Here is a 27,727-nt window from a genome sequence, read left to right on the forward strand (position 1 = left end):
ACAGCACACACAACTCTTGAGTCCTTTTTTAAAGGTACTTTCAGATGCATCATTTTTGGTGGAACTGAATGTTGTATGCACAATAGAAAACCCGTGAAATAAAGAAGAAAAGGCAGTTCGTTATGCTTCAAGAGGAATGAAGAGTTAGGCTTTGTTCTCATATTTTTTCTTCAAGTTTTGCATAGTGTAGTGGTAAAAAAGACAACATATGTATTCAAAATAATTTCTGAAGAAACAAGCCATGTACCTAACTCTGAAATATTGAAATACAACAGGTGATTTAAGAAAAAAGGCCAGGTTTGAAAATCATTCTAGGAAAAGTTCAATGATAACAATGATGTATTATTTTCTAAGGTAATCCTTATCATTGGAAAAATGTCCTTTGATGCCTGAAGACTGAAAATTTTTCTTCCTCACCTCCCCCCCCCCCAACACCAAACACTTCTCAAAGTTGCACAGTAACAGAGTGAGAGAAAATGAACACAAACTGGAGCACAGGAAATCCTGATAAGAGAAGCTTTTGGGTTTTTGGCTGGGGTTTGGTTTTTTTTGGTTGGTTTTTTTTTTTTTTTGGGGTGTTTTTTTTTTTTGCGGGGGGGGGGCTGTTTAGATAGCATGAAGCTGGTCAAATATGGGAACAGGCACTGAGGGAGCTGGGTGAAATCTCCATCCTCAGAGATACTCAGGATACAATTGCAGCCCTGAGCAACCTGACCTGATCAAAACTGCTCTGAGCAGGGACTGGACTAGATGAGGTCTGGAAGTCACTTCCTCTGGAGTGGAGAAATTTTTTAGAGAAGAGTTTTGGGGGTTTTGTATGAGTATGGATTTTTGTATGTACAGACAAACATAAACACGCACACATAAAATTCTAGCACATATAGATACATTCATGTATCTGCATCTCGTTCCGCACAGGTGTATGTGCTCTACTGAATATGGGGACACAGTCACACATGACATGCTACATAAATGATGGAGACATCTGAGTGTGAAAAAGAATATTAAAAAACAAAAGCATGAGCTCCAATAAAGCAAGATTATTCCTGACACTGAAGGCTATCTTGGTTCTACCTATTTTCCTGTTAAATTCTGACATTTTAAGCTGCAGTAACTTGAACTACATCAGAATACCATAACTGATGAAAGCTAATGAAATTCAGTCAGGGTGAACCGTTAAATGTGGCTTAAGAGGACAAACAACAACTTAGCTCTGACCACCTAAGCAAGACTTTGAGGACATTTTCTGAAATTTTAATTAGACTGGATTAAAGAAAATGGCTACAAATAAGGAAAGAAAAAGATGGCTCTGCCTTAACACAGTGTGCATGCACAGAACAGACATCAGTTGCATCCACTGAGTGTGACATGCTTTTCACGAGTGAAAGGTGCGCAAAGATTGTGACAGTTTTCCTGCCACCCACAGAAAAGGATCAAGGTACAGTCCAAACCACATGGACTGCTTCAACCCACTGTCTTCTGCTGGTGCTGAGTAACCAAACTTTAGTTGTTTTAGCACAGTACCTGAATGGAAAGTTTCCTGGATATTACTTTACAGGGAGACCTTCCAAGAAGAAACAGGTTATGAACCTCAACTTAAAAAAGTAACACAAATGCATTTTGGGACTAGAAATTACCAGAGTATGATAGTGTAGACAAAAGTTAGATGAACAGCCCCACTAAAGTGAACGGAGCAATTTCTTTTAATTGTACATCCTTTCACAAAACGCCTTTGCATAAATTCCCATAATCGCTTTTCTTCATGATCCTCCAAAGGTTTAGATAAAAAAACATTACTTACAGCACTGTTTTAATTCCAAGTTAGTTTTAGATGAACTACAAAGGCCTAACTTAGTGACTGTGCAATCTTATCGACTGTACCAACTCTTAATTTTCCTCTATCATCTTGCTAAATTTTTGCCTCACTTGTCATACGTAAAACCACACATATCCACAATTTTTAACACGTTTATTTGAGAATTTACACTCTATCGGATAGATTGAGAAAAAGGCATTAGTCAAAGCAAATGCATGGAAAATTGCTTCCGCAGAAAAGAAGCCTCTGTCTTAAGTACAGTTTTAAAAAAGTTGGATCAATTAGCAATCTGTGAATGTTAGAAACATCTTAACAATGTCTCAAAGATGAAAGAGCATATCGCAGAATGAGTAAAGGGGGAAAAATTAAATTATGTCTGCAGTCATAATGAATCAAAGCCCAGAAGGTGGTCTCTAAATCAGCAGGTTTTGATGAAATATTAAGGAAAATTATTATTGATGAAAAATGAATACTTTTTTTTTATTTTAGCAACCTTTAAATCACGCTTTGCTAATTAAAATACTTCAATTTATCCCTCCATTACTTGATGGGCATTTAGGAATCCTTAGAAATGGATGGGTTAATTTGACAATATTTTAGCAAATATGCATAGAGTTTATCTTCAGCAAGCAGACACAGCACAGTTTAAAATTATGTACAAAATAATACCTAGCTAAACTTTATCTTTTTATTTTTTCTCTTTTAAAAAAAAAAAAAAATTTAAACACTGTACCTACTAACACAATTACAAAGTAATGACAGGTAACTTCTGCTTGTTTCCTCTGCAGCATACAATACCCAGTAATATATACTACAGCTATTAATGAGCCATGAACTATGTGTCGGGAAATAAAAACCGATGCTACTATTTTCTGTCTGTCTCCTTTGTTTGCCAGGTCAGAGTCCTTTTAGGACAATTACTCCTACTACCTAGGAGGTTTGTTACTGAATGTACTGCAATTTTCTGTAAATAACTTTCCTTCCCAAAGTTAAGTGGAAATGAAGTCTGAGGGACACTGAAGTTGTACAGATTCTAACTACTTTTTAAAATGTTGGTAGTAGAAATTCTGCATTCTCTTTTCATCCCAGTTTATACTGTGCTTCCATCAAAGGGAAACCTAGGAATGAGGGAAGGCTGTAACTGAGACTGAATTGTTGCACACAGAAAACATTTCATTACAGAATGCAATGCAACTCAGGTGTATCATGCATTATTGTTGCAAACTATGCACAAAAATTAAAATGAAGAAAAATTTGCTCCTTTGTTTTTTCTTTCATAAATTCTTACATCACCACCTAAACTCCAGGCAGATTAAATTACCTCTCCATTACAAATATGTGATCTATTTACTGCAATAACATTTCAATATATCTGTCACATAAGAAAGACTTCTATGAATTCATCAGATTGAAAAGCTACTTAAATTTCACTAGTTTTTAAGGAATAAAAAAAGATCACAGTAAGTAAGTAAGTTTGATGTAAGAACAACATTTTTCAGAAGTACATAATCATATAAAATTGCTCATGCAAGAAACCTTTTAATGTCTCACATCATTTCTTTGAGCCTTAAGGAACAAGATTTCAAACACCTTATAAAACAATTCTTTAAGGATATGCTATGAAGTACAAGCTTGCAGTAATATGCACTGTTTTCTGAGTGACGAGTAGAAAAGCATTGGTTTTCAACTTCCCAACCAAGAACAAACTGAAATGAGATCTTCTGGTAATTTATCAATTTCCAAGGTTGCCAATGTGGTATGTTTCATAAGCACTCATTCAATGAGTTTACAAGATGCTAAAAGGAATTAACCACTACCCCCCAACGTATATGTAGTGATGTTATTTTCCTTCCTAAAATTTACTGCAGAGGATTCCTTCCCACAATTAGACTCCACCACTTCCGCCAGTAACAAACTACTTCAACTGTAAGCAGGATGCTTTTTAAGTCACATAAACAAACAAGACTGGCCATAAGGATGAACAATGCAGTTAAATATAGTTTGTCTATTCATTTGTCTATGAAGGAGATTTCATTCATAAAAAATTAACAGAAAAAGAATCCCTTCAAATCCTCCAACATTAGAGGGAGATAAATAAATAAAAAAAAAATGTTTACTTTTCAACCATTAAATCTACATTAATTTCAAAATCTAACTTCAAATTATATATTTAGTTTTAGCAAGCAAAGACACAAGATTCAGTGAACACACAGCACTCCCTCTAAGGCCTGTGCACCCCTCTCCTGTAAGAAACCTCTAAAATGAAAAACCTCCAGCTCTTTAAATGCTTGGAGAGAAGAAGCCTGAATCCTTCACCAAAGAGGAACAGATGGGTTGACTGGAGGGACATAAAAGAAAGAGGAATCATAAATTTATATTCTATTTAGAAAAAGCCACATTCAACAGCAACAAAAAATTAAACTGATTAAATTATGGTATTCAAGTGCTGCATAACATCAGTTCACAATCCAAAATTTGGTTAGCAGACTAGCAAAGAACAGATTTTAACAGTTTACACTGGTAGGATCAAAGCACTTCATTTAATGAATGGGAGAGCCTTTGCTTTTTCAGCTTTGTGTACACAAATATTCCCCATAATTTTCTCAGGATGAAGAACTTGAAATTGTGTTGATGGCATTAGTGGGAAATAAAGATGTGCATGTTACACACACAGCTGGTTTTTTGGACTGCAATCGCAAACCACACAATAACCATTCTATGTCTGAGACATTGCTTTCTCTAGTTTTTACATCATGCTTTGTTTCACACTTGGCTATATAATTTTAGTCTCCTTTTTTTTTTTTTTTTTTTTTTAATGTTGCATTCTACCATCAGAAAAAAAAAAAAAGTTTGTTCTCTTTTTTTTCTCCAAGCAACAAAATGCCCAGCTGACCTACATGTGTGTGCAAATTGCACTAATACAGAAATTAAAAATATTATACACAACTCAGTTACAATGTATTTTAAATCCTAATACATATTATACCCTTACAGATTTTGATCTGCTCTTTGTAAGTATATCCTTTCATCATAAGCAGTAGTTGCACTTAAAGAATTAAAGATCACACACCTGAACAGACACTCCTAATTTCCAGCAAAGGGAACTTTGCTGGGAGTTACTCAGCACAGGGGCACTAAGGACGGGTCCAGGCACGCCTCACTTCACCCCCTTGTTTTGTAACTTGAAACGGGAAGTTCATCTCTCTGTTATCTTTCTGTGCATTTTCCCACTGCAACCATTTGTAGAGGTACTAAATCAGGCTGCTTTTGTAAAAACAAACAAATAGCTGTCAGACTTCAAATTACACAGCAAGCTGACTGGAAGAGAGAGGAAGCAAAACCACCAGGGTTTAAGTGAGGCTGTGGCTGTGGTAAATGAAAAAAGACATGGTTCTCACAACAGTATCAGTGCTTGGTATCTATTCAGAAAGAAACCAGGACTTTCAAGTAATTAAAATGAAAGACCTGAATAGAGTTAACTGAAAGTCTGCTATTTATTCCACCAAAGTGGTAACCCAAACAGGAGAGTGCAGTTGCATACTTTCACAATAGGGAGCCTACATAAATCCTCATGAATTTATATTAAAAATTGTCTTATATTCTATCAAGATGGAAGAACAAAAGAAAACAACCAACCCAAGATAATAAAATGCCAATGCTAATAGTGTCTATTGGGTTCTAAATATATGGGTCTATGAGAGACCAAGGTAATTTTTAGGCAGTCCTGGGGGCAAGGATTATTGGCTTATAGGATGAATGGTAGAGGAACAAAAAAACCCAATGTGTTAGAGCTGAAGTAAAATTAAACCCCACGAAGAGTCTCGCGGAGGCCCTGACTAATCCTTCTCCAGGTTATCACAGACAGAGGAGGAAAAATACCATAAGTACTTCCAAGTATTATTTTCAGTTTTACATGTAAGAGAACTGCAAATAGTTCATTACCCCTCTGCTCTCCAGCGGCTTGTCTTCGAAAGTCTGTCTGATTGTCTCATAATCGCATATGTGCCATTCTCTAGGCCAGGAAAGTCTTTCCAGAAGCCAAATTCTCATAGGAATGAAGCTCTGTTATGCCACAAAATGGTGATGCTCATTGGAAGATAATAATTTAAACCAAATTACTATTGATTTCTGAAATGTTACTGATTATTTAGGAAGCATGGAACACAAACAGGTCCCTGTGATGAAATGCTTGCAACCTAATGGAGTATTTACAGCATTATTTATCCATAAGAGTGGTAGCTTCCCCTGGTAGCATGTCATCTGTAGGGCTCTGACAGCAGAGGGTGATAAACAGTGAAGAACAAGGGATCCAGGCATAGGGAAACAATTCCACATCAGTGAAGTAAACAGAGGTAGGAGGGAAGAGCTTATTCATAATCTCACTCAGTCTAGGCTGCTAGCCTTCTGCACAGCTCTGCAGGTTTTAACATTGGTTAGATGGTTTTCAGTGCAATGGCCCTTCCCTTCGTGAAAGTGCTTAACACTCTGAGTAATAATTCCTATCTCCATCTCTGGTGGGCCTGGAAGTAAGCTCAGATTCCTATGAGACAGACTTAAGAACCCTCTTGTGACTGACACTACTAATAAAGAAGTTTAATATAGCTGCACAAGCGCCTTGGTTTTTTAACAAATATTTATCCAGGCATGGCAATATATTATTTTATAGCTTTCATGACCCATTCTGCTATTGCTGAGAATTATTTTACACACACTAGAAAGACACGGCCTGCTTATTTGACTTTTTACATATATCTATATTATATTGGAGTGTTTCTTTCTAGCTTCCGGGATTCATTACTGTTGTGCCAATTTAGGCACGAAGATACTACTGAGTGAATAGAAGTTAACATCTTAATAAAATGTTCTCCCTTTTTTTTTTTTTTGGAAGAGCAGCAGCAAAGTATGTGGTCTAGCCTTAAAAACAGCATCTTGCCTCTTTGCATCCAGCAGATGAAAGTTAAAGCAAGTGGGGTTATTTTCAGTTCCCAAATATTCCTTTGACATAACTTGATTTCACTTCTGATAGAAAAGAAACCAGTTCATAAAGGTCTCCCTTCTAAAATGAACATTTTTTCTTTTTAATGGCAAAATGCATGCAAAAAGCATATGATTATGGTATTTATGTTTCCATTAAAATGTCCTCAGCAAGCTGGAGGAGTCTAACCTACTATTTTCAAGCTATTTAGTTTTACAGCAGCACAGTGCCTATTTTATTTCAATTATATTTCAGGACAATGCACTCTTGGTGGGAAACGATTACAGAGTGACAGCCAGTAAACGTCCATTAGGAGTTGTCTTTCTACATGCTGCTTAGCTATGGATGTCAGGTGATTGCTATAAAACCCTGTTGTATAGCATCATTGTCATCTATATGAAAAACACTATTGATCAGTCGTGCAGCATCTGTTCTGTACGATGGAAAACATAGAGGCATTTTTCAGCTAAGCTAAAAGCTTTATTCAGAAGAAAACAGTTCTCGAGACACTTCTTTCCCAAACTGTAAAATAAACATAGATTATACATTCCACCTCGATTTCCCTCCATTGATGCCTAACATAAGAAGTGAAAACTTCTTAGCAGCCTGTCTCTGTAAGCTATCAATACATAGGATGGAGCTAACACTTCAAGGGAGGATGATGTACATGCAGCAATACTAATCACCAGTATTTATTGCTGGAGCTTCCTTTCTTCTGAGCAATAAACTCCTCCTCTGTTAAAAAAGGGAATCTGCTTTAATTCTCCAGCATCAAGAACAAAAAACAAATTTTCTCTCTGTGTGTGCGCTAGTGGAGAGACTTACTAGGGTAACTGGAATATAAATTATTTCCAGATTCACAGGAGCTACTTCACATGCATAGACTATGTAGGAAGCTCAAAATAAAGATCCTCCCATATTTCACCTACATATTTAACAGAAACTACCACAGAAAACCAAACCAAACCAACACGCCCTCCAAACCACACCAATATCCGTCGAAGATTTATCTCTGATACAACATAAATCTTCATTAAAGAAATTCTACAACAGATTCGTGTCCTGTAAGGGTATTTTTGAGTAAAATTTGCTATTTAGAAGTGTGAGGTTTTTGACAGCCATTGTTGGTAAAATGGATAAAGGAATGTAACTTACACACATACAGATGTGCGATTTTCCAAAGTGTAAGTTAACATCTCTTTCTTGTTTGCTGTATTTTGTCATTATACAATCCAGTTTCTAATACAGAGAAATGGACTACGTTTTTCTTACTGTTTTGTACTATCTGTCTACAACTGCAGTGCTTGGAATACATGCAAACACAAAATACATCCAAGAAGCAGAATGAAGAAACAAGACTGTTTTTAAGACTGGTTTCAAGTTATGTTATAAAATACTTCTAGGACCTCTGCCTGACAACTTGACAGTACCATCATTTGTTGAAGCACTATAACAGTTATCCTCATAATATCCTTAAAGTTGCAAAAATTAAATAAAATTGTCCATTATTCTGATGAACAGTTTACATACTTGGCCTCCTCTTTGCTATCATTCATATGCCATGACACAGTTAAACTTACATCAGATGGTGGTCTGTGTTGATGAAAATAAGAGAGGAATTGAAGGAATATTAAAGAAAAACAAACCCTGACAAGGCCTCACACACAGGCACAGTAATTCTCTTGCAAGTTAAGGAAAAAATTGTCAAAAGTGTTCAGCAATGGTATGCAAACTATTATGGGACATTTTGTTACAGGCTTCTTTGTAAGAGACTTTTAAATAACCTTTTGGACATACTTAAATGTCAAATTTTGTTTGGCACTAAGCACCAAACTTTAATAGAAATAACATTTCCCATATAAACAATGCTGCTTTTAATATGAACGTGCTAAAGATTTGAGACAGCCTGGCTATTACCAGCTCCTGGCAGCTCAGCACAAGGGTAATGCGCTGTGAGTGATTTCCCTTCCCATCCACAAAGGCTGGAAGCAACTGTTTCTATTTAGGTAACCTCTGAAACATCCAGAGGAAAGGAAAGGATGGCAGGGCAAAGGGGAAAAACACACTCAAAATAATGCTTACCACAGGTGAACATTAATGTAAATGATATTTTAAGGATGCAGAACTGCAACCAACTGTGGGACAGCAAGAAACAAGCTGCAGTGCACAAAGGGTGAGGAGCCAGGTAACCTGCAGCTGGGGAGACAACACAGTTAACAAGCACCTCAGGCCACAACTATTTTTTAAAATGATGCTCAGGTGATACTTTCTTAATACATCTAAGTTACAGCCTGTAAACCACAGGGCAGCCTTGGGAAGACAGCTTAGCCACGATCCAGGCTCTCCTGCTGACCATTACGTATGTTCAAGCTCACAGATGTACTTCACACACGTCAAGGAAGACTGAAAACTGCTCCCTCGCAGCTGTTATATCATCTCTTCTGTGCCCAACTAGATGATCATTACGGTCCCTTCCAACCCAAACCATTCTATGATTCCGTGACATGCTCTGTCAGCCGTTGGCCTGACTCCTGAAGAGTTAAATTTGAGCCTGAAATTGTGCAAGCAGCTGCAATGTTTCCCAAAAGCTCTCCTGGAGCTGGATTCACCAGCTCCACAGTTTGGCTATTTAAATAAAGGTGTGAGGAGACAGGAAGAAAACCCTACACACCAGACCCTTGAACAGGTACTTCACATTTACAGCAATTAACAATCTTTCTCCATCTTAAATTGCCTATTTCTTTCCAGATATTTCTTGATGAATGTGTCTCTCTTTTATCACGGGACTGGGGGGGCTTTTCTTGCTGTTCTGTTCCCTGACTTGCATCTTCTCTCTCTGCTCACAGAGAGCAGTGTGATCCAGCTGTGAGAGACGGACCCTTCTGTGCTCCAGGAGCAGCCTGAAAGTGCAAAACTACCACACTGCTCTTCAGTCCTGCCCATGTGATTAACATCAGATTCCCCCAGTACTCCATTATCTTCAGTTCGACTCACTCTCTTTTATCAGCAATCACACAGAGTTAGCTAGGTCACGCAGGTCTTATATTTCACCGTGCCAGGTTTGCATCAAAGAACTTTTTTTTTTGTTGATGTGACATTGGTGCCATTCAACTCCAGCATGAAACACTGCCTTTGGTCTAACAAAACCAGCCGTGAAAGTCACCACGTGGCAACCATTTCCAACCAAGCTATCCTGATTTCCAAAGGCACAAAAGTGCTTAAATGTCAGGCACCAGGGCATACTAGCACCAGTCAATATAAGGCTAAGGAACAGAAAATTTTAAGGGCACAGATGAAGCTGTTGTCTTTTAAAATTATTTTGCTTTCTTCCCTGAAATAATGTAGTTATCCACAAAATGTAAGTTACTTTTATTCAATATGGAAACTGAACCTTTTACATAATGCAAAACAAGAGAACAGTGTGATTGAGAAAATAAAAAGGCAGGTGCGCTACTGAATTTTAGTGAAAATTTATGCATTCCACAATGCAAGTGAAATTTCCTTAATTGTCATGTTAGAAGGTATATTTTTACCCATATTACGCAAACAAACTTTTCAAAAATGATCTAGTGGAGGGTTAAATACACTACTCTTGGTCCTCAATTAAAAAGAGTTTTAGACAACTGAACTCTGCATGACCACAACTTTTCTTAAGACCAAATACAAATGACTCCATTACTACCTAGAACAGAATACGCAAGATGAATGCCAGTCCCCCTGTAGAGCTATACGGATCTTAAACACTGCAACCAAAGACACTGCTCTGCTGGTTTAACTGGAAGTCCAGTATTTTTCTCATGGAAAGAATGGGGTGTAAAACAAAACAATGAATGGTTTTCCTATGAGTTAAATTAATAACCTCTGTATGAGTTAACGATACCTCCTACACTAGGATTTTAATGTTAGTTTTTGTAAAGCTGAGAAAATGCAGAACTACAAGTTCACAGATGTAAGCCAAGAAAACAGATGTATTTTCATTGTTAAATTACAGAAAAACTGTGAATTTTGCCTTTGGTTATTTCTACTTTATGTTAGTTTCTATGACTGTTTTAGCTTCAGGTTTTCAAATGAACTCCAAATTCCATCAACAGAAACCATAATTTTGCCCAATTTCAGCAAAATACCAAGCATGACACAGTTTGGAAAGTGTAGCCACATGAAGAGTATAACTTACAAGCTAAAGCCTGAGAAAAGAAAGTAATTCACGAGTCAAGCTTGGAGTTTACTCACTTGGTCTATATTTAATCAAAATACTCAACCTGTTAGACTGAAGGACTACAGCAGCACTAGAATCCAGGTAAGTTTGCACCCACTTTTGCTATAACAAGAATTTACCAGAGATTTTGTTACTGCTGTGAACAGGTTGGCAGTGTGTATTCCACAACCAGATCAGTTAGAGCTCTGATAAATATACCAGATGATGTTACAGTTTGGATTTAATTTGAATGGTAGCAAACAGTGACTCAAAAATTCCTGAAGAATGAGAAGAAAAACAGTTGCTCTGCAGACAATAACTTTCATGCCCCATTCTGTTAGAGTCTGATTTGTGTAAGTTCAATACTTTTCTACATAAAGGCTTTTAAAAAGCCGTTAATAAAAAAGCAGTTCTGACTTTCCAATTGATGTGCAATCATCTCCCATGACAAAAGCACTACAAGGGTAGATTTTGAAAGAGCATATTGATTGATGTCTGGTGCCTACCTGTCTACAGGTGAAGACTTTGAATTCCGTGGTTTCTTTACTTGGGCATACAAGGCTTCCACTGTCTCCCCTTCCCTTGGGCTCTGTGGTCGGGTGTTCAGCATTATTGTGCCGCTGTTTGAAGAAGAGTCATAGGAAGCAATCCCAGCGTACATTGGGTCCACATCACAGCCAAACGTCCGGTTAAAATCCTGTATCTCTGCATAGTCACGTTCACGAGCTTGTCTCTCTCGAAATTCTCGAGTTTTTGCTTGAATTCTGAAAAAATAAAAGCAGGCTGAAACTAATGTTCCCCCCCCCCCCCAATAGTTTGAAAGCAGCAGTTAGCAGACACTTTTGGTAGCCCATCTTAATAAAAAAACACTGAGGTGTTTCCAGTTTCAGTTTGTCATCGAGTCTCAGGTTTATGTTAGCTATAGAAGCCTGGATTGAAGCAACACCGGTCTTTAAGGACGAAGTCTGATTATCCACTTTTGTTTCATTATTAAGTTAAATAATGACTAGCCATAGCTGTTGGTAAACAGAGTTTACCTGCTGTTTCATGCATATATGTATGCCTGCGCTATTACCTGATCTGTCTGACAATGGCTAAACAGCATTCATATTGCCTTCTACTCCATCAAAACCTATCAGAATTGATGCCTGTATTTAGATAGGAATTGTAATGTACTTTCTTGGCCCACTACTACAGAAATCATACTTCTTTTGGAATTGAAAAACTTCATAAGGATAGGGCGGATGCACATGTACATTTATGTATGCATACATGCAGCAAAGAGCAGAAGTAGATTCTTGTGTGAATCATTTAAAATATGCATGTTTTGTTTAAAATGTAAACAAACTGAATCTGGCATCTCCCAAAAGTAGGCAGTTTCTTCTCATAAAGTAACAACATGTGCCTTATGTTAAAGTTACAAATGAAAGGTGATGCAGGGAGCTTGTGTCTAGGTACTCTTCTTTAGCTGTATAATAAAAAGTAACAAATAAAACCAGATGACATTTAGGAACCTGACAAACACAAATTGAGTGCTGGTCATATTTTCAAAACCACGCAAAGCTATTACTAAAATTTAATCTGGGCTTCAAAGTTTCTTTGTCATTTTAGAAAATTTGATGTATCACACGCACATGCACAGTGAACTGAAAAAAAGCACAACTCGCTCAACATTGTCTCCCCAGACCAATTTAATGCTCTGTCATCATTGCAAAATGAAGCACCCAGATGTCTCCTCCCTTCCATTAGTAAAATGTGCTCTTTTTTCATCTAATACAGCCATGGCTACACAGTGTGACAGCATCCATCCATTCAGATTACAGCTCTGTGCACCTCTGTTACATGACATTTCCAAAGAGCTTGCGCACCAACTTTGAACAAGAGCAGACTACTCTAAGCCTTGTCTCTTTTGAAAATAGAAAAGCCCTAAAGTAACTTTGACATTTTCAGAAATTTTAAACTTAAACTTTTCAAGATCAATCTTTGCAAAAAGAAAAGAGGATACACAAACAGTGGGATTCAGCCTGTAGATAAAGCCATCAGAATTTAGGTGCCTGCAGCAGGGGTGGCAACGCCAGCTACATGTGCAGGTGCCCTTTACAGTCTAGGGAGCTGTAAGTCAGCAGATTCCAGAATCACACAGCTGCCATGTTAGTTGGTGTGTCCTAGCATGAGATGAGTCACTCTATTGATGCTTTTGATGCTGTTTAGGTCTTCCTTGGGAGCTTGGATACCCAGTCTTGATTCAGCTGCTCAGACATAAGCAGCTATGGATACCTGACATCCCCAGGTAATCCCGCTGGACCTCCAGCTGCTGGGCAAGAAGGACCCCTGTAGGTCCTTGTCACATCTGCCAGGCCCATGCTGACATCTCAGAGGCTGTGATGACTAAAAGGACAAAAGACATCTGTGTTCAAGCATGTGAATCCTGCCCTGAGCTGGCATATGAATATCTAAATTTAAGTGTCTTCATCAGACTGGGTCCCAAGAAAATTGTTCTTTCTATACTAACAAAGATCATCGTAACAAAAAGGAACAGGAGAAGTGATAGGCAGTCCTTTTTCTCTCCCAGGATACTGATCTGGGATACAACTGCCTGGCTAAATTCCCTTCGACAGTCTGTACCATCTACACTGATGGCTCAGTGATTCATTTACAAGCTCTAAGTTATACCTGAGCATAATTCCTCTTTTTATGTCTTATGACTTGTGCACCACTCTTACTCATACTCAGTCACAGTAGAAAGAATAACAGACACATACACACACAAAAAAGGCAAACAGAAGAAACCTGAGAAAGTTTAACGTAAATTTTTAATTTTACAATTTTGCAAGTAAAAAAATATTTTATTTACTGGTTGCTTTTTATTTCAATAGAGAAACATGGAAATGAAAACTGTAACACTGCTCAGCTTACAGCATGTTCCTCAGCAATTTCAGCACATCAAACTGGAACTTCTTTTGTCTAATTTACAGTGAAGAAGGACTCAAGTTTAAATCCAAACCCCATTTCAAGATTAAACTGTGTTTCTGCATGCCTATTTTAAAAATAAAAATATAAATTTTACATTGTCCTATATTCCAAAGCTGCAATTCAGAAGTGTTACAACCTTAATCACTTGGAAGGTATCTATGCAGAAGGAAAAACAGGCCTGAAAATGACCTGTGGTTGTCAATTCCTCACTCTGCAGGTTTCACTTCCAATTTGTAGCTCTGTTGTCATGGTTTAACCTCAGCTGGTAACTAAGTACCATGTAGCTGATTACTCACTCCCCCCACCTGCAGTGGGATGGGGAGCAGAATCACAAAAAGGTAAAACCCATGGAACAGTTTAATAATTGAAATAAAGTATACTGGTACTAGAACTAATTGTAATGAAAAGGGAGATATAACAAAAAGAGAAATAGAAGTCAAGACAAAAACAAGTGATGCACAGTACAGTTGCTCACTATCCACTGACTGATACTCAGCCCATCCCCAGGCAGCAAATGGCCCTTCCTGGCCAACTCTTCCGAGTTTATATGCTGAGCATGATGCCATATTGTATGAAATATCTCTTGGGTCACTTGGGGTTAGCTGTCCTGGTTGTGTCCCTTCACAGCTTCTTGTGCTCCTCCAGCCTTCTTGCCAGCAGGGCATGAGAAGCTGAAAAGTCCTTGACTTAGTATACATATTACTTAGCATCAACAAAATACATTAGTGTGTTATCAACATTATTCTCACACTAAATTCAAAATACAGCACTGTACTAGCTACTAGGAAGAAAACTGACTCTATCCCAGCCGAAACTAAGACACCTGTATTAATTACAGGTGGAGAATTGCATTTTTCTATTGATACTTGTCCTCTGAATGGGAGAAGCAAAGGATATCAGAAATCTCCTAGACATTGGTAGATTAAATTTTAATTTCAATAGACAATGTATCATCAGATAACGGAACACTGACTGATACTAATTAAGGAAAAAAAAAATCCATGTATTTTAGATAACCAAAATTTCAGAGTATGAAATCTGATGGTATAGCAATAATGTGGCACACAGTAATTCAGTCAGAAGAAAACATTATCATCTGAAGTCCTTATAAAACTGAATTACCTGGTGGTAATTGGTGATATTGGTCTCAGTGTTACATTGACAGCTATGAGAGATGCCAGTGAACTTATCTAACTTCTGACCATCACATCGCTTTCCACAGGTGTAGATAGGAGTGTCCCCCATTTCATGCTTACCAATTTTTCTCATGTATCTGCTTTCAGCTATTTAATGTTTGGATGCAGCAACATTTGCAGCAAGAACAGATTTTTCTGTGCATGGTTCAATGAGGGCTACCTATTACTGTTCAAGTGGGAAAGAACTGATTGTTGAAGTGTTATGCGAGTAATTATGTTCAGATCCACCAGGAAAATTTTTGGAATATTTTCCACAATTGCTAATACAGTGTGTTTATACACATATGTAATAGTAAAAAATAGAATCTAAACATATTATAAATCTTCATGTTAATTATAACCAAAGTACCCAGTAACCATTTGCAGTGAGATTTAACAAAGAATAACCCTAAAGCAAAACTTATATCTGACTATACTGACACTCAAAATGTTCTGATTTTTTTAATTATTTTTCTGTTCTTTAAGTTTAAACCACTGTGCAAGTCCTCTCACTTTCACAATCCCAAAGTATAGGTATTCTGACTACTTAAATATTTATCAATACTGTTTAAAATACAGCTTTGTTTTTGCTGTCTCCAGGACACACTGCATTTAAACATTATGTCTCCAAACCCAAAGGAACCAAATAACCAGGGAAAAATACATAGACATATTCCTGAAAATAATAATGGCTATCAATCAGCTGAATATTGCATTATTCCTTTTGCAATTATATTAGTTTTTAACTCTGAATATATTTTCATATGAGAACATAAACTTAATGCGGTGTTATTTTTTGTGTTGACCCTCCTCCTTGTGCATGTGTGTATATGCATGATATGGCTCAAACTATTTGTTAGCATATACTGCATTAAGTATACATATGGGAAATGCCAATGCAGACTATTGTGGGAAAGATTAACATGATTATATAATCAGCACAGACAAGAACATGGAATTTGCTCTGTACTTCAGCCACAATCAGCAATGATTCCACTATTGAAATCTGTAGAAGTGTGTGACCACAGTGCTTTGGTTTCACAACGGGGATATGTGTATTAAGCTGTCTTGACTGAATTGTATTTCTTCATGACATGGCACAATAAAAATGCATATGTCTCAAATTTCAGATTATCTAATTTTGAGGATTTATGGCCTTCCTATAGATTTTATGTGGGTTTAACAATAACAATAATAATAATAATGCTTAGCATTCACATAGCTCTTTTAATCTTCACAGAATTTTGCAAAAACGTCTAAACAATTTTGCACTGTTTAAATGAAACTGAACTTTTGAAAATACAAAAGATATCCCAAGAAGTTTCTAAACCCTTTTTGCTGAAGTGTTAATACTGAAAACGTCAACAATGCACTGCCATGCTTTTGAAAGTAAAATTATAATGTTCAGTATAAACTATCCTCATGTATTTTTGTGCCATTCAATTCAAAAGCTAACGATAACTGCTTCAAATGACAATATTGTTAGCTGCAGAACTTCCTGTAATTGTTAGAAGAGCTTTTCATTACAAGCTAATCCAGTTATGATAGACATACCCATCCTATAGCAATTCCTATGCACCTGAAATGGTCACAAATGTGATGGAAAACCTTACGTGCTGCTGTCCCCAGCAAACAGCAGTCACCTCATTCCCTTCTTCAAAATGCTGTGAGATTCAGCTTTCAGATGAAGGCAACTACCATTTTAGACATAAAAATGTAGGTGTCAACATATGGACTCCCAGAAGAACTGGTCAAGATTCAGTCACATCAGGCAGCTGCCCACAGGGTTTAGAGAGCAGTTCAATTGAACATTTGTAACATGGCCATTCTAAGGTGAAGCTAAACCTTTCTCCAGGCTCCACCACTGTGTCGAGTCCCCCTCCCTTGACCAAAAAGGGCAATAAACTATGCAATTCTTATGCAGATCCTGAGAGCCCAACCCCACCCAGAGCTAAATGTCTACACAGCAGTTCTGTCTGAGCTAAACTTTAACTTTTTCCAGCAGCAGAAAATTTAAATCTTTGGTGCTGGCAGAGCTGCTGCGAGTAAAAGTGAATAAGCAAAGTCGGCAAAGAAGAGAAACAACCCTAATTTCATGTAGTGTTAGGAGTGAAATTGTAGATATATTCAAAATCCCTTGGGAGCTTCAGTCTCCTTTGTGGGATTCTTTCATATTTGTGATTTAAATCCTTGAAAAAAGTCACCTACTTATCTTAATTGATGAACACAACATGGAAAGGATATTCATGGCTTGTAGATTATATTTGCCATTGCAGTGGCAGCAATGTCCTCCCCTAAGAGCTGAAACAAAGTTGGCTGCTGCTTCTGGAGTACAATTGCTTGGTCAATTCAATTAATCCTGCTGCTGATGCCAGGATTCAACTATTGCCCAAATGATAATCCACAACCTCATCTTTTCCACTGAGGCTCACTCATTTACAAAATCAGTATTGAATGCTTGTAGTTCCACATATGTGAGATGGCTGACAACGTTTATTAAGGATAGAAACAGCATTGTGCAAGGACAGAAGCTAAATGACAAGCCATTCACCACTGCCAGTTCTCAGTTCTTCTGCCATCAGACTGGCATGCGCTGGGATGATGGATTGAAAACAGACAAAAACAATGACACGTTTATAAAGCCAGCCAGCTTGTTTAAGTTAGCCAGACGGGGTGAACACATTCAGTCCAATTTTTGCCAGATATTGTTTCTTATAAAAGAGGTCAGAAGGTGTATTGGCCAGTAGCCAAACCTTGACAAATTTGTCCCCTCCTCCTTTGCTAGTGAAAAATACCTTGCAGGCACAGTGCGCCAGCAACTACGCCAGGTCTTGCTGTTCCTCCTCCCCCTCTCCTTGACTACCTTCAGGGCTTTAATGACCCTTTTTCTAATTTTTGGCAATCAAGTCAATATGGGAGTTTGTCCTCTCCTGCATTTTATTTTGACCTTTGTCTGGATCCAAGCAGAATTTTTCTGACAACTACTCTTCTAATGAGGGTACCTTGATTATAGGCATTATTGTGATTTCCCTCTGAACCAGCATATGACACTCAGCTTTTCTTATCATGATTAGACCTGGTCTGTTATCACAGTTATAACTACCTTTCACAAAAGCCATCTGCTTTCCTGGGAAAATCATTCTAAAGAATCACTGTGGGCAATGGATAATCATGGGCAGCAACAGCAGTAGCTTACAAAAGAGAAGGACGACTCTTCTTCCTCATTTCCTCCCTTATTTCATGCAAAAGTTTGGCATGTTTTAAAAAAAGAAAAAAGAAAAAAGATAATACTGCTATGTAAATATATACATATATATTTTAAATTGAAAGGATGGAGACCAGCCTTTTCCCAATCATTAACAGAAAAATATTAATATTTCTGCCTTATCTCCTGTGTACATACACGTATGGCCAGCTGGCTGAAATACGACTGTCTTCTGATCTCAGACACATGAAGAAACACATCAAAATGTGGTCAGTTTGGTATGGATAAGCACAAGCACATGGGGACAAAATAAGAAAGGCACAATCTGAAAGAAAAGTAGCAGGGAGCTTTAAAGACAACAATAAATCATTGCATAATTGCATTAGCAGTAAAAGGAAGAGCAAAGGAAAGGTTGCTCCCCTGCTCAGTAGTCAGGGAATGATATTGACAAATGATGCTGAAGAGACCTAAGGCTTAATGGTCTTTTTTCTTTGCATCTGTCTTTGTTGATTGCAAGCAGGTGGCCAGCACAATTGATAACTGCCACCAATAACACAGAGATCTCCAATCTAACAGCAAAAGAAGTAGCAAGAAACTAGTTAAGCTAGTTGAATTTCATCTAACACACAATTGTCTGAGGTTGTTTCAGACCTTTTCCTGTAACCAGGAGAACTTGTTAAGGGCAGCTGAAATACTGGAAAGATAGAAAACGTCAAACATCCCTCAGAGGAGAAGGAAAATTACACTCATCAGTTTAACTTTAATCCCCTTTGAAACAAACTACTAGTAAGCGCAGAGAAGATAATGGGACGAGCAGTAGCCACACAGATTTATCAAAAACATATGGTCAAGTCAGTCAGATTTCCTTCTACAACACAGTAAATGACCATGTGAACAGAACAGAAACAGTACATCCCAGGCTAAGAAAACAGCTACAGGATGTATGCAACAGGTTGAACCAGGCACTTCCTACTGAGTATCTAGAGAGTAGCTTTCAGTAATTTATAGTCATGATAGATGGATGGATCAAGACATTTTCTACAAGGATCTCTCTCTGAATTTACCCAGGGTTTTGCTACTGAATCTGCAGAAAACTCTGGAGGAAAGGATTAACATTTCAAATGTTCTTAAAAAATAGAATAGACTCCAAAAATAAAATTAACTTCAATAACAGCAACTGGAAAGTAATTTACATAGTTGGAATAATTAAGTACAAAATTAAAAGTAGGGGGAAATCTAGAAGTTGCTTTTTCAGGAATGGATCTGGATGTTCTACCGGATAACAGATACCTACAAGTCAGCAATGTCAAGCTGTTGGGGAAAAGAAAAAGACAGAGTGGGGACATAACAGCAGTCTCCTGATACATAAGGAGGAAAAGAATAATGTTTTTGATCTCTAATGTAAGTACTAAGTATTTAAACTGAAGCAAGAGTAACTGAGACTAGATACTGTGGGCAGTGGAACTTTCTAATGAAATGTAGCAGAAAAGTTTGCTAAGGGAAGTTGTAGTGTGTATGTCATCGTGAACTGGAAGATGAAACAAACATCTTTCAGGAATGACATACCCAGGAGATCCTACCTTGGAAAAGTGATGTGGTCTTTCTTCTAGATCTATAATTCTGCACCTACATAGAAATTTTACACACATATATTTCTTATATCTTGGTTCTACAACAACAGAGAAGCATAATGGGGACTACACATACAAAAAGAAAAAAAAAAGCTGCTCACCACCTTGAAATTAAAGAAATGCATCTACACAGTCAGTCTTAATTTTCTTTCTCCTTCAACAATCACAGCCTATCTGCCAATTAGACTATGCGATAGTACTTACTGTCTCTCTGAAGCTCCCCTCCCCTCAAATCCCACTTGCAGAATTGATGCATGAGAATTTCAAAAACTTTTAATGAGCTACAACCCAGGAGTGCTGTAGTTAAAGAAAAAGGAGGGGGGGAGGAAGAGGTAAAGGTGAGAAGGCGATTGCTGTAAGTGCTCTAATACATTAAGAAGAGAATAACATGTTCATTTTATGAGAAGCTATATTAAAGAAGGCAGCAAAATAAAAATGAAGATGTAAAGAAGTTAAAAAATACAGGAGAGGAAGTAAATAATATGCATATAAGCAGGTGAAGTGCAAACACCAATTTGAAATCAAGTTATATTGATGAAACTAAAGAAGGCATTGGAATAATTTCTTCTAACCTGGTGGAATCTCTCATGTATTTCACCTCTACCTTTCCTTATTCCCTGACTTTCTTGATACTTCCTTTATTTTTCCAAAGTGAATATATATGCCCCCAGCAGAGTATGTGCTTTCTTGGATCTTGGAGTAAACAAGCGAAAATACTTGCTTATTTGGGTTAAAAAACTAAATTACCACCTCACATTCCAATCAAGCTTTTAGGCTACTTTGCAGTTAACTGCCTGCATCATTTCAGGGCTGAGGGTATGTACTCCGATTTTTCTTAAGGATATGTTTCAACCAAAGGTAAATGTATGAAGTATTTAGGAGGTATAGGACCTCCTCCTTTCAAAACAAACGCTATCATGACTTATATTTTCTTTCCTTATTTTCATCTCTGATCCAAGGGTCAGTCCCCCCAGCAGTGGAGGATCATCCAGATGGGTCTGTTATCCTGCTGGGAACCATGTTGCATCAAAGAACATAATTGCTGTCTGTAAGCAAAATGGAATCTAGTTTTTCTTTTGCATTACAAAACTGTCCAGAAGAGCTGATATTTACACCTATGATAACAGATCCCTGACTGTTAGATTAATTTAGCTCTAATCTCCTACTGAAGTAGAGAGGAAGAACATAATGAGATTCAGCTACTGCTGATACATGACTTGGGAGAGCTCCTGCTTCCATCCCACTTCACTTTCAGAGCACTGGTTTCTGCTCTCATAAGGTCTTTCTTAGACCATTTCTTCTATTATTTTTTTTTTTTATTCCAACTGTAAAACAGTGCCAGAAAGCAGCACTGGTGGGTAACATATGAATTCTGCAGTTAGATGTGCAAGAAGCAGCTGTTCCTGCATGTGCAAGAAATAAAAGACAGAGGCTATATACCAAACATATACCGATACCATATATCAAATGGTACAATATATCATATCATACATGAAACCAGTCATTCCCAGATACTGCAGGAAGTAACTGGAAGTACAGCTACAATGCTGTCATCAGTTGGTTGAGCTGAGCATATCCAGCATCTATACGACTTTACTGAAGTTGAGTAACAAAATTCTGAAGTCAGGTAAAAAATTCTGCTGCTAGCTCTGTTTCAGGTCCATTATTCTGTGTTTCTAGACTACTATGTATAAAGTAGCCTAATCCTGAAGCTGCAAAATGAAACAGTCTGAAGTGACAAAAATATACAGTGGAAAAACCTCACAACAAAGCAATGGATTATGTGGATCGCATACACTGAAGTTGAAAGAAAAGAAAAAAACTTCTACCAATAGAGAATATAGCTTATAAATCAGTATCTTTGGTCAAGACTCAAAAAAATAGCACCCACAACACCTCTCGCGTTTCATTTCTAAAACCTTGTTGGGTCACAGTACTGAGTGAGAGCATAGACATACAGCATGGCCAGAGACAAAACCAGGTTTCCTGTAACTCATTAAAAGGTTTGTCATAGTAACTAGCTGCAAAATAAAGGTTCCAGCTGTGGTCTGGAGGGGGAAGCTATCTGCCTGATGTGAATATATCATTAGCTGTCATTGTGATTAGCCAAATACCTGCTGCTGCATATAAGAAAGGAAAAAAAAGGTGGGTTTCATGCTTTGCCTTACTGTTAAGACTCTCATAGTGCAGTCTGGAAATCAATGGGTTTTCAGGTCTGCTCAACTTCTACCCTATTGTTCTGGTTAGAGAGTTTATTTCCCAGATTTTGGTGACAAACTCAGCAAGTTCAGTTTGTTAATAATTATGGTATACATTTTTTAATCTCAAGTAAGTATTTGCTACAGCAACTCTAAAACTAACAGCATAGTTTACGTGACATGAGGGGACATACTGTTGCCTTATTAAGTTCTTGGCATTCTAAAGTGAACTACAACATATCAGTGCTCTTATTTAGAACTGAAATTTCTAAGACAATACTGAACTCATATGATCTGCAAGACACCTTAACCAAATCTGTAATTCAGAATATTACAAAGACCACGTAAATTATAATTTTAAATATACTGCAAGGGAGTTGGCTGGACCTTGCCATGTACAAAACTTCTATGTCTTGAATCACTGTAAAGAAGTAATAGAGAAACTACATTTTGTCTTAAAATGCCTATATTGACAAGATGTAGATTGAGAATGTGAGGAATGTTTTAAAAATACTATTTCAGCAACTCCACAAAAGCTTCAATTTACATGTCTCCCAAAGCCAGTATTTTTATGAAGTAGAACTGGTCTGAAATGTTTTTCCAAAGCTCAATACTGTCATGCCTCATTTCTGTGTTCTCTTACAAAAATTACTGCCATTGATTTTTTTTCACATCCTGCACCCGCATCCATTATGTGAAAAACCACTGCCAAAAACAATGCTACAAATCTCAGTGAAACTGGAATATCCCTTGACAAGCAGACCCCATCTCAAAATAAGTGAGAATGAGAAACACATTGCTCTGATTTTCTGTTTCACACAAGAATTTTTTTCTTTCCTCTCTTATGGGCTGGGAAGGGGGTGGGAGTTTTATCAGAAAAAGTTTTACACAAGTCACTTTAGAAAATATTTATATTCTGAATGTTTGCAGTAATAATGACTTTAAAGGCAATAGTTCTTGTAAAAGCTGTTAAGTGCCATCAAAATACAGCAGCAGCAAAACTAAACCTGAACCTTTGTGTTTATTTTAAAGGCACAGATAGCACGCTATGTAAGAAACAAAATTACTCTCCTTATCACGCTATGTTGTCTTTTTACCTAAAAGTAAGATAAAAGTGCTTGATGAAAATATTTTGCTTAATGGGAAAAAAGTTGGGGTTTTCCAATAAAAATATTATGGTCTCACTGGGAAATCTGGAAAGACACCAAGAGTGTCCTGCTGTTCAGCCCCCTACTCCATCTGATGCTTTAACAGTTCCAGATGGCCTTTACTACAGGATGACCTCCCCTCTATTCTTTTATTATGACCTTTGGGTCACAAATTATCTATAGGATGCTGCTGTCATTCTGTAAGACTCCGTTGTACTCTTTAAAGAATAAAGATGCTTAACATTAAGACTCATCTTTCTTAGGCTGACCTTCCAATTGATGGTCAAAACAGACAGTTATTCCTGTCATTGCTGGAGAAAATCTGTTTCATTTTCTTGCAACACTGACATTAAGAAACTAAGGCATGGCTTTAAATCAGATCACTTTTGCAATTCTACTTGGCTAGAAAGCATAACATTATACTAATTCAAAATACCAAAAATATTGCCGTAACAGTTTTGATGAGTTACATTGATTAGAACGATGTGGTAGGTTTGTTCTCTGTAAGTTACTGATGTGGTTTTCATGTAAACTTCAGTGATAGGAGGTAATAAAACTTTATGTAGCCTTTATTAATTATTTGTCTTTCTCTATCATCATAAATGAAACATGCAGAACTTGCATAGGAAAATATAATAAATAGACCCAATGTACTAAATAAAGTAATAAGGTTAATTTCTTTCCTGCTGTCAGTAAATTCATGTTAGCAGTCTCTCGTCAGCTTGACATCAATTAATGATTTTAATTCCAGACTCTTGTCACAGTACTCACCACCCTTTCGTCTAATTAAAATGGATGATGCATGATGAAGGGAAAACACAAGACTTCTGTTCTTGTTGTAACATTTCTATTCATTAGTATACTTTTACAACAAAGAGCTTGTGGCTTTAATGGTACTAGAGAAAGATGAAGAGAAGTTTATTATACGTTGGAGATGAAGACCCTTATACCCTTAGGAAACACAGAATACAGGAAGTATTTTATGGAATGACTGAATCCTTCAGGGGGAAAAAAATAAAAAAATGAAGCAGTGTTATTTTAGCTACTAATGAAGAGACAGAATGTTTCACTCTAAATTTGGAAAAAAATCATTACCTGAAAAACGCCCACTGAAATCGTAGCCTTGTTTACATTCACACAAAAAATGCTGTCAGCCTATCAACTGATCTCCAAAAGTATCAGCAAATCTGCCAATACCAAGACAAATGCCTCATCCACCTCTCCCAGACGGCACCTCTGCAAGACCCAGATCCTCTGTCACCTCTCTCACTCTGCACAGCTGCAGCAGCATCACCTCCGCCCTCCAATCACTAACAGCAACTCCCCAGTCCCCATTAGAAACAGAGATTTCCCGTTGTTGATGGCAGGGCATTAAGATGCCTCCATGGCAGGGAACTCTGCAACCCTGCCCAGGGAGCTCCTCTAGCAGCCCTATGACACCCCAGCGCCAGTACAGGTGGTATCTGCACAGACACTTATACCAGTAACAGCGGAATGATGTAAATTGAATTCCCTTTGTAGCCTAAAGGAAAAAAAGGTTTTATATTCCAAAACAGAAAGTGGGGACACTAGCCAAGCAGGAGGTTTCTTTTCCCATGATAACTACATATATATACATGGCAAGCATGGTATTGCTTTGCTATGCATTAATTGTCCTCCAACAAGTATAGGAGACACTGGAATTATGCCGCTGCTTTTTCAGAGCAGAGGAAGCCTCTGACCCCAAAAGCCCCCCGCCTCCAAAAGCCCCATCTGACCACTCCATCATCATCTGTCAGAGTGCTTCCACCACTTTCATTCCATTTCCAAAGGTTTCTCCTTATCTCCTCAAGACTGATCCTCACAACACAGGTGTTTAAGGATCTGATTTTGTACCAATTTCAGTGAAAGTTGATTAGATTACAATAAATAAGATTAAAACACTTTTATGTTAACCCAGAGACTGAACATTAGTTAAGCCCTCAAACAAATGTATTAACCAGAGAAAATATCCTGTAGAACTTTGGAGAGGAGGAAGTGCCTCTAGAGGCAGATTAAAGCATAAGCACTATTCACTTATAGTTGGGATCACATACTCTGAATCACGAGATTTCATTAGAATTGCAGTTTTCATCTTTTAAGCATTATCTAGCAGTGAACCACACTGGAAACAGCTGAATTTCTTGAAAACTTCACAAAGAAGTATGTTTATTTAATTCCTCTGTTATTTACTACCCAGGTAGAAAGAGTAAAGTTGTTTGGGTTTGCTTGAGGAAGTCAGTTAAAGGTTGAAGACAGCATGGCAAAGAGAGGCTCCAAGTTAGCACATATATAAACCAGCTGTGACCTGGCAATGGAATAGAGCTAACTGAATTCAGGTCTTACTTGACTTTCTCAAGACTGCAGTACAATTGCTTTCTTAGGAGACACAAGACCAAGTTCAGACAAATTACTGCTTAGTTTTGCCTTAAGGTTTTGATTGGTGCCATTGCTGGGGAGAAGCACACTTTCTATCAGCACATAAGAGCCATCTGGGTTTTCAGATCAGTGCTTGGCAGATACCTAAGCATAATGCAAGCGGACATTTTTTTCTGGAGTAAATCAGTGTTGAAGAATAGTGACATGGGGACAGCGTCCTATGGCCTTAGATGAACTGTGAATCCATCATTTGAAGAATTCACAAATAGCAAGCATTTCACAGAAATTTTGGTAAGATTGGTGGGTGGTCTCCTCAGATGGTTCTCCTGATTATTCTAGTACTCTATTTATTTCATTGATAACTGTCTGTATTTTCAACCAGGTAATTTAATTTTCTGTTCAAAATTACTTTTTGTTAGTAAATATGTACCATATACAGCTTAAGAGATATGCTCCTTAGTAAGAAATTATTATTAATAATATAATTCTAAAAGGCAATTTTATTCATTTTAATCATGGTAAATTGAAGAACATTAATTTTCTTATTTGTTTCGTAATCAATATGAAAACTACTTTTAAGATTTGAAATAAAATACTATTGTAAGCACAATACTGTTAAAATTATCAAGTCAAAGCATAATTCCATAAAATTGTGGGCATGATTGATTTTTTAATGGACTGTTCAGTTGTTCTCTGAACCCCTAAGGATTCTTTTCTCCTAGCCTCTCATACACAGTAAATTCATTAAATCCAACCTATTTCCCCAAAGTATTGCATCATTATAGAGGTATATAGCATCAAATACCAAGTAAAATAGAGCAAGTGAGTTCTACTTCTAAAAAGACTGAGGAAGAAACACCCACAGAAAACAACGCTAAAATAGCAGCCATTATGAATCAACACTGACAGTAATATTTTACTCATCTCCTAGTAAGCATTTTGAGGGATTGTTCAGTTAATTTGCAAGAGTATTCCTCATTAATAGCACGTTTCTAACATCATTCTTTTACAGGATCAAAAGGAAACTCTCTGCAATCTAACTACAAAAATATTTAGTCTCTATGGACCAAATCAACATCTAATTTTTTTCAGAAACATAAGTAAGCACCTCACACATTTGGTTGCTATTTTATTGTCTTTTATTAGTTGTGCATGCCACTACCCCAAAGAACTTGCATTCTTTTATAGACATAATACAAAGGAAAGCAAATACACAGTTAGGGAAAGAGAAGGAGGAGGACCCGTGTTACGGTAACATCAAGGTGTTATGAACTTCTAGCACATGCACTTTCTGCAGTTCCACTGGACACATAAAATTGTTTTTTACGACACACAAGGAGTAAGATTCCAGGAAAAATTCAAATTGGTTAGCAGAACTTGATGGACAGGGATTAAGAATTTTCTCCATGCATTGGGGGCTGTACAAATAATGTCATGGTTCTACCTTGGTACCCAGCGTGACTATTGCAACCTCTCTTACATCACCACATGGACAGTCTATACTCTCACCATTCTTACTGAGAGAGACAGAGAGACACAGAGAGACAAAGAGAGAGAATGGAGAGAGAGAAAACATTACTAACTCAAATCTGAAGTCTTTCTTCTTTGAATAAATGTATGTGGCTGATTTTCTGGGGACCAAAGGTTACTAAGAAGCCCTCAGTGCTGGGCAAGCTTGGTTCAGCAGAGCATCTTAAGCCAGGGATTGGCATTGTGCATATGTAGCTGACCCTTCCCTGCCCTGAGCCAGCTGGAGTGACAGAGGCATCTTTCAATGGCTCTGCACCCCTGGCATGAGTTCATCCACAAAGTGACTGGTCTCCTCATGCATAAAGGAAGCTGACTGCACAAACACCCTCATATACTAAGTCACTTTTTTCATTCAGTTCCAGTATTCCCCTTTATCATTTAACCTCTAAGAACATTACTTTTAAAAACAGGAACAAATGTAAAGACCCTGCTTCGCTTTTATTAGAAAAGAGAAAATAAAAACCAATTAGATAAGTAAAAAACA

The 27,727-nt window shown here is 37.4% G+C and overlaps 1 protein-coding gene across 14 annotated transcripts in view; it reads right to left on the bottom strand.

The window, feature by feature from the left end:
* The window catches only part of PARD3 (par-3 family cell polarity regulator), a 458,414-nt gene that overhangs the window by 92,858 nt on the left and 337,829 nt on the right, over positions 1–27,727 (bottom strand). For 11 of the 14 annotated variants that reach the window (XM_065666724.1, XM_065666723.1, XM_065666722.1 and 8 more), the window contains one exon: positions 11,493–11,750. In XM_065666724.1, the coding sequence (XP_065522796.1) occupies positions 11,493–11,750 (258 nt within the window). Of the gene's footprint in view, positions 1–11,488; positions 11,751–25,583; positions 25,643–26,829; positions 27,231–27,727 lie in introns of those variants that run through there. The other 3 variants (XM_065666725.1, XM_065666729.1, XM_065666726.1) reach the window with 3 other exon arrangements.

Source organism: Lathamus discolor, chromosome 2, assembly GCF_037157495.1.
Source record: "Lathamus discolor isolate bLatDis1 chromosome 2, bLatDis1.hap1, whole genome shotgun sequence".
Taxonomy (NCBI): domain Eukaryota; kingdom Metazoa; phylum Chordata; class Aves; order Psittaciformes; family Psittacidae; genus Lathamus; species Lathamus discolor.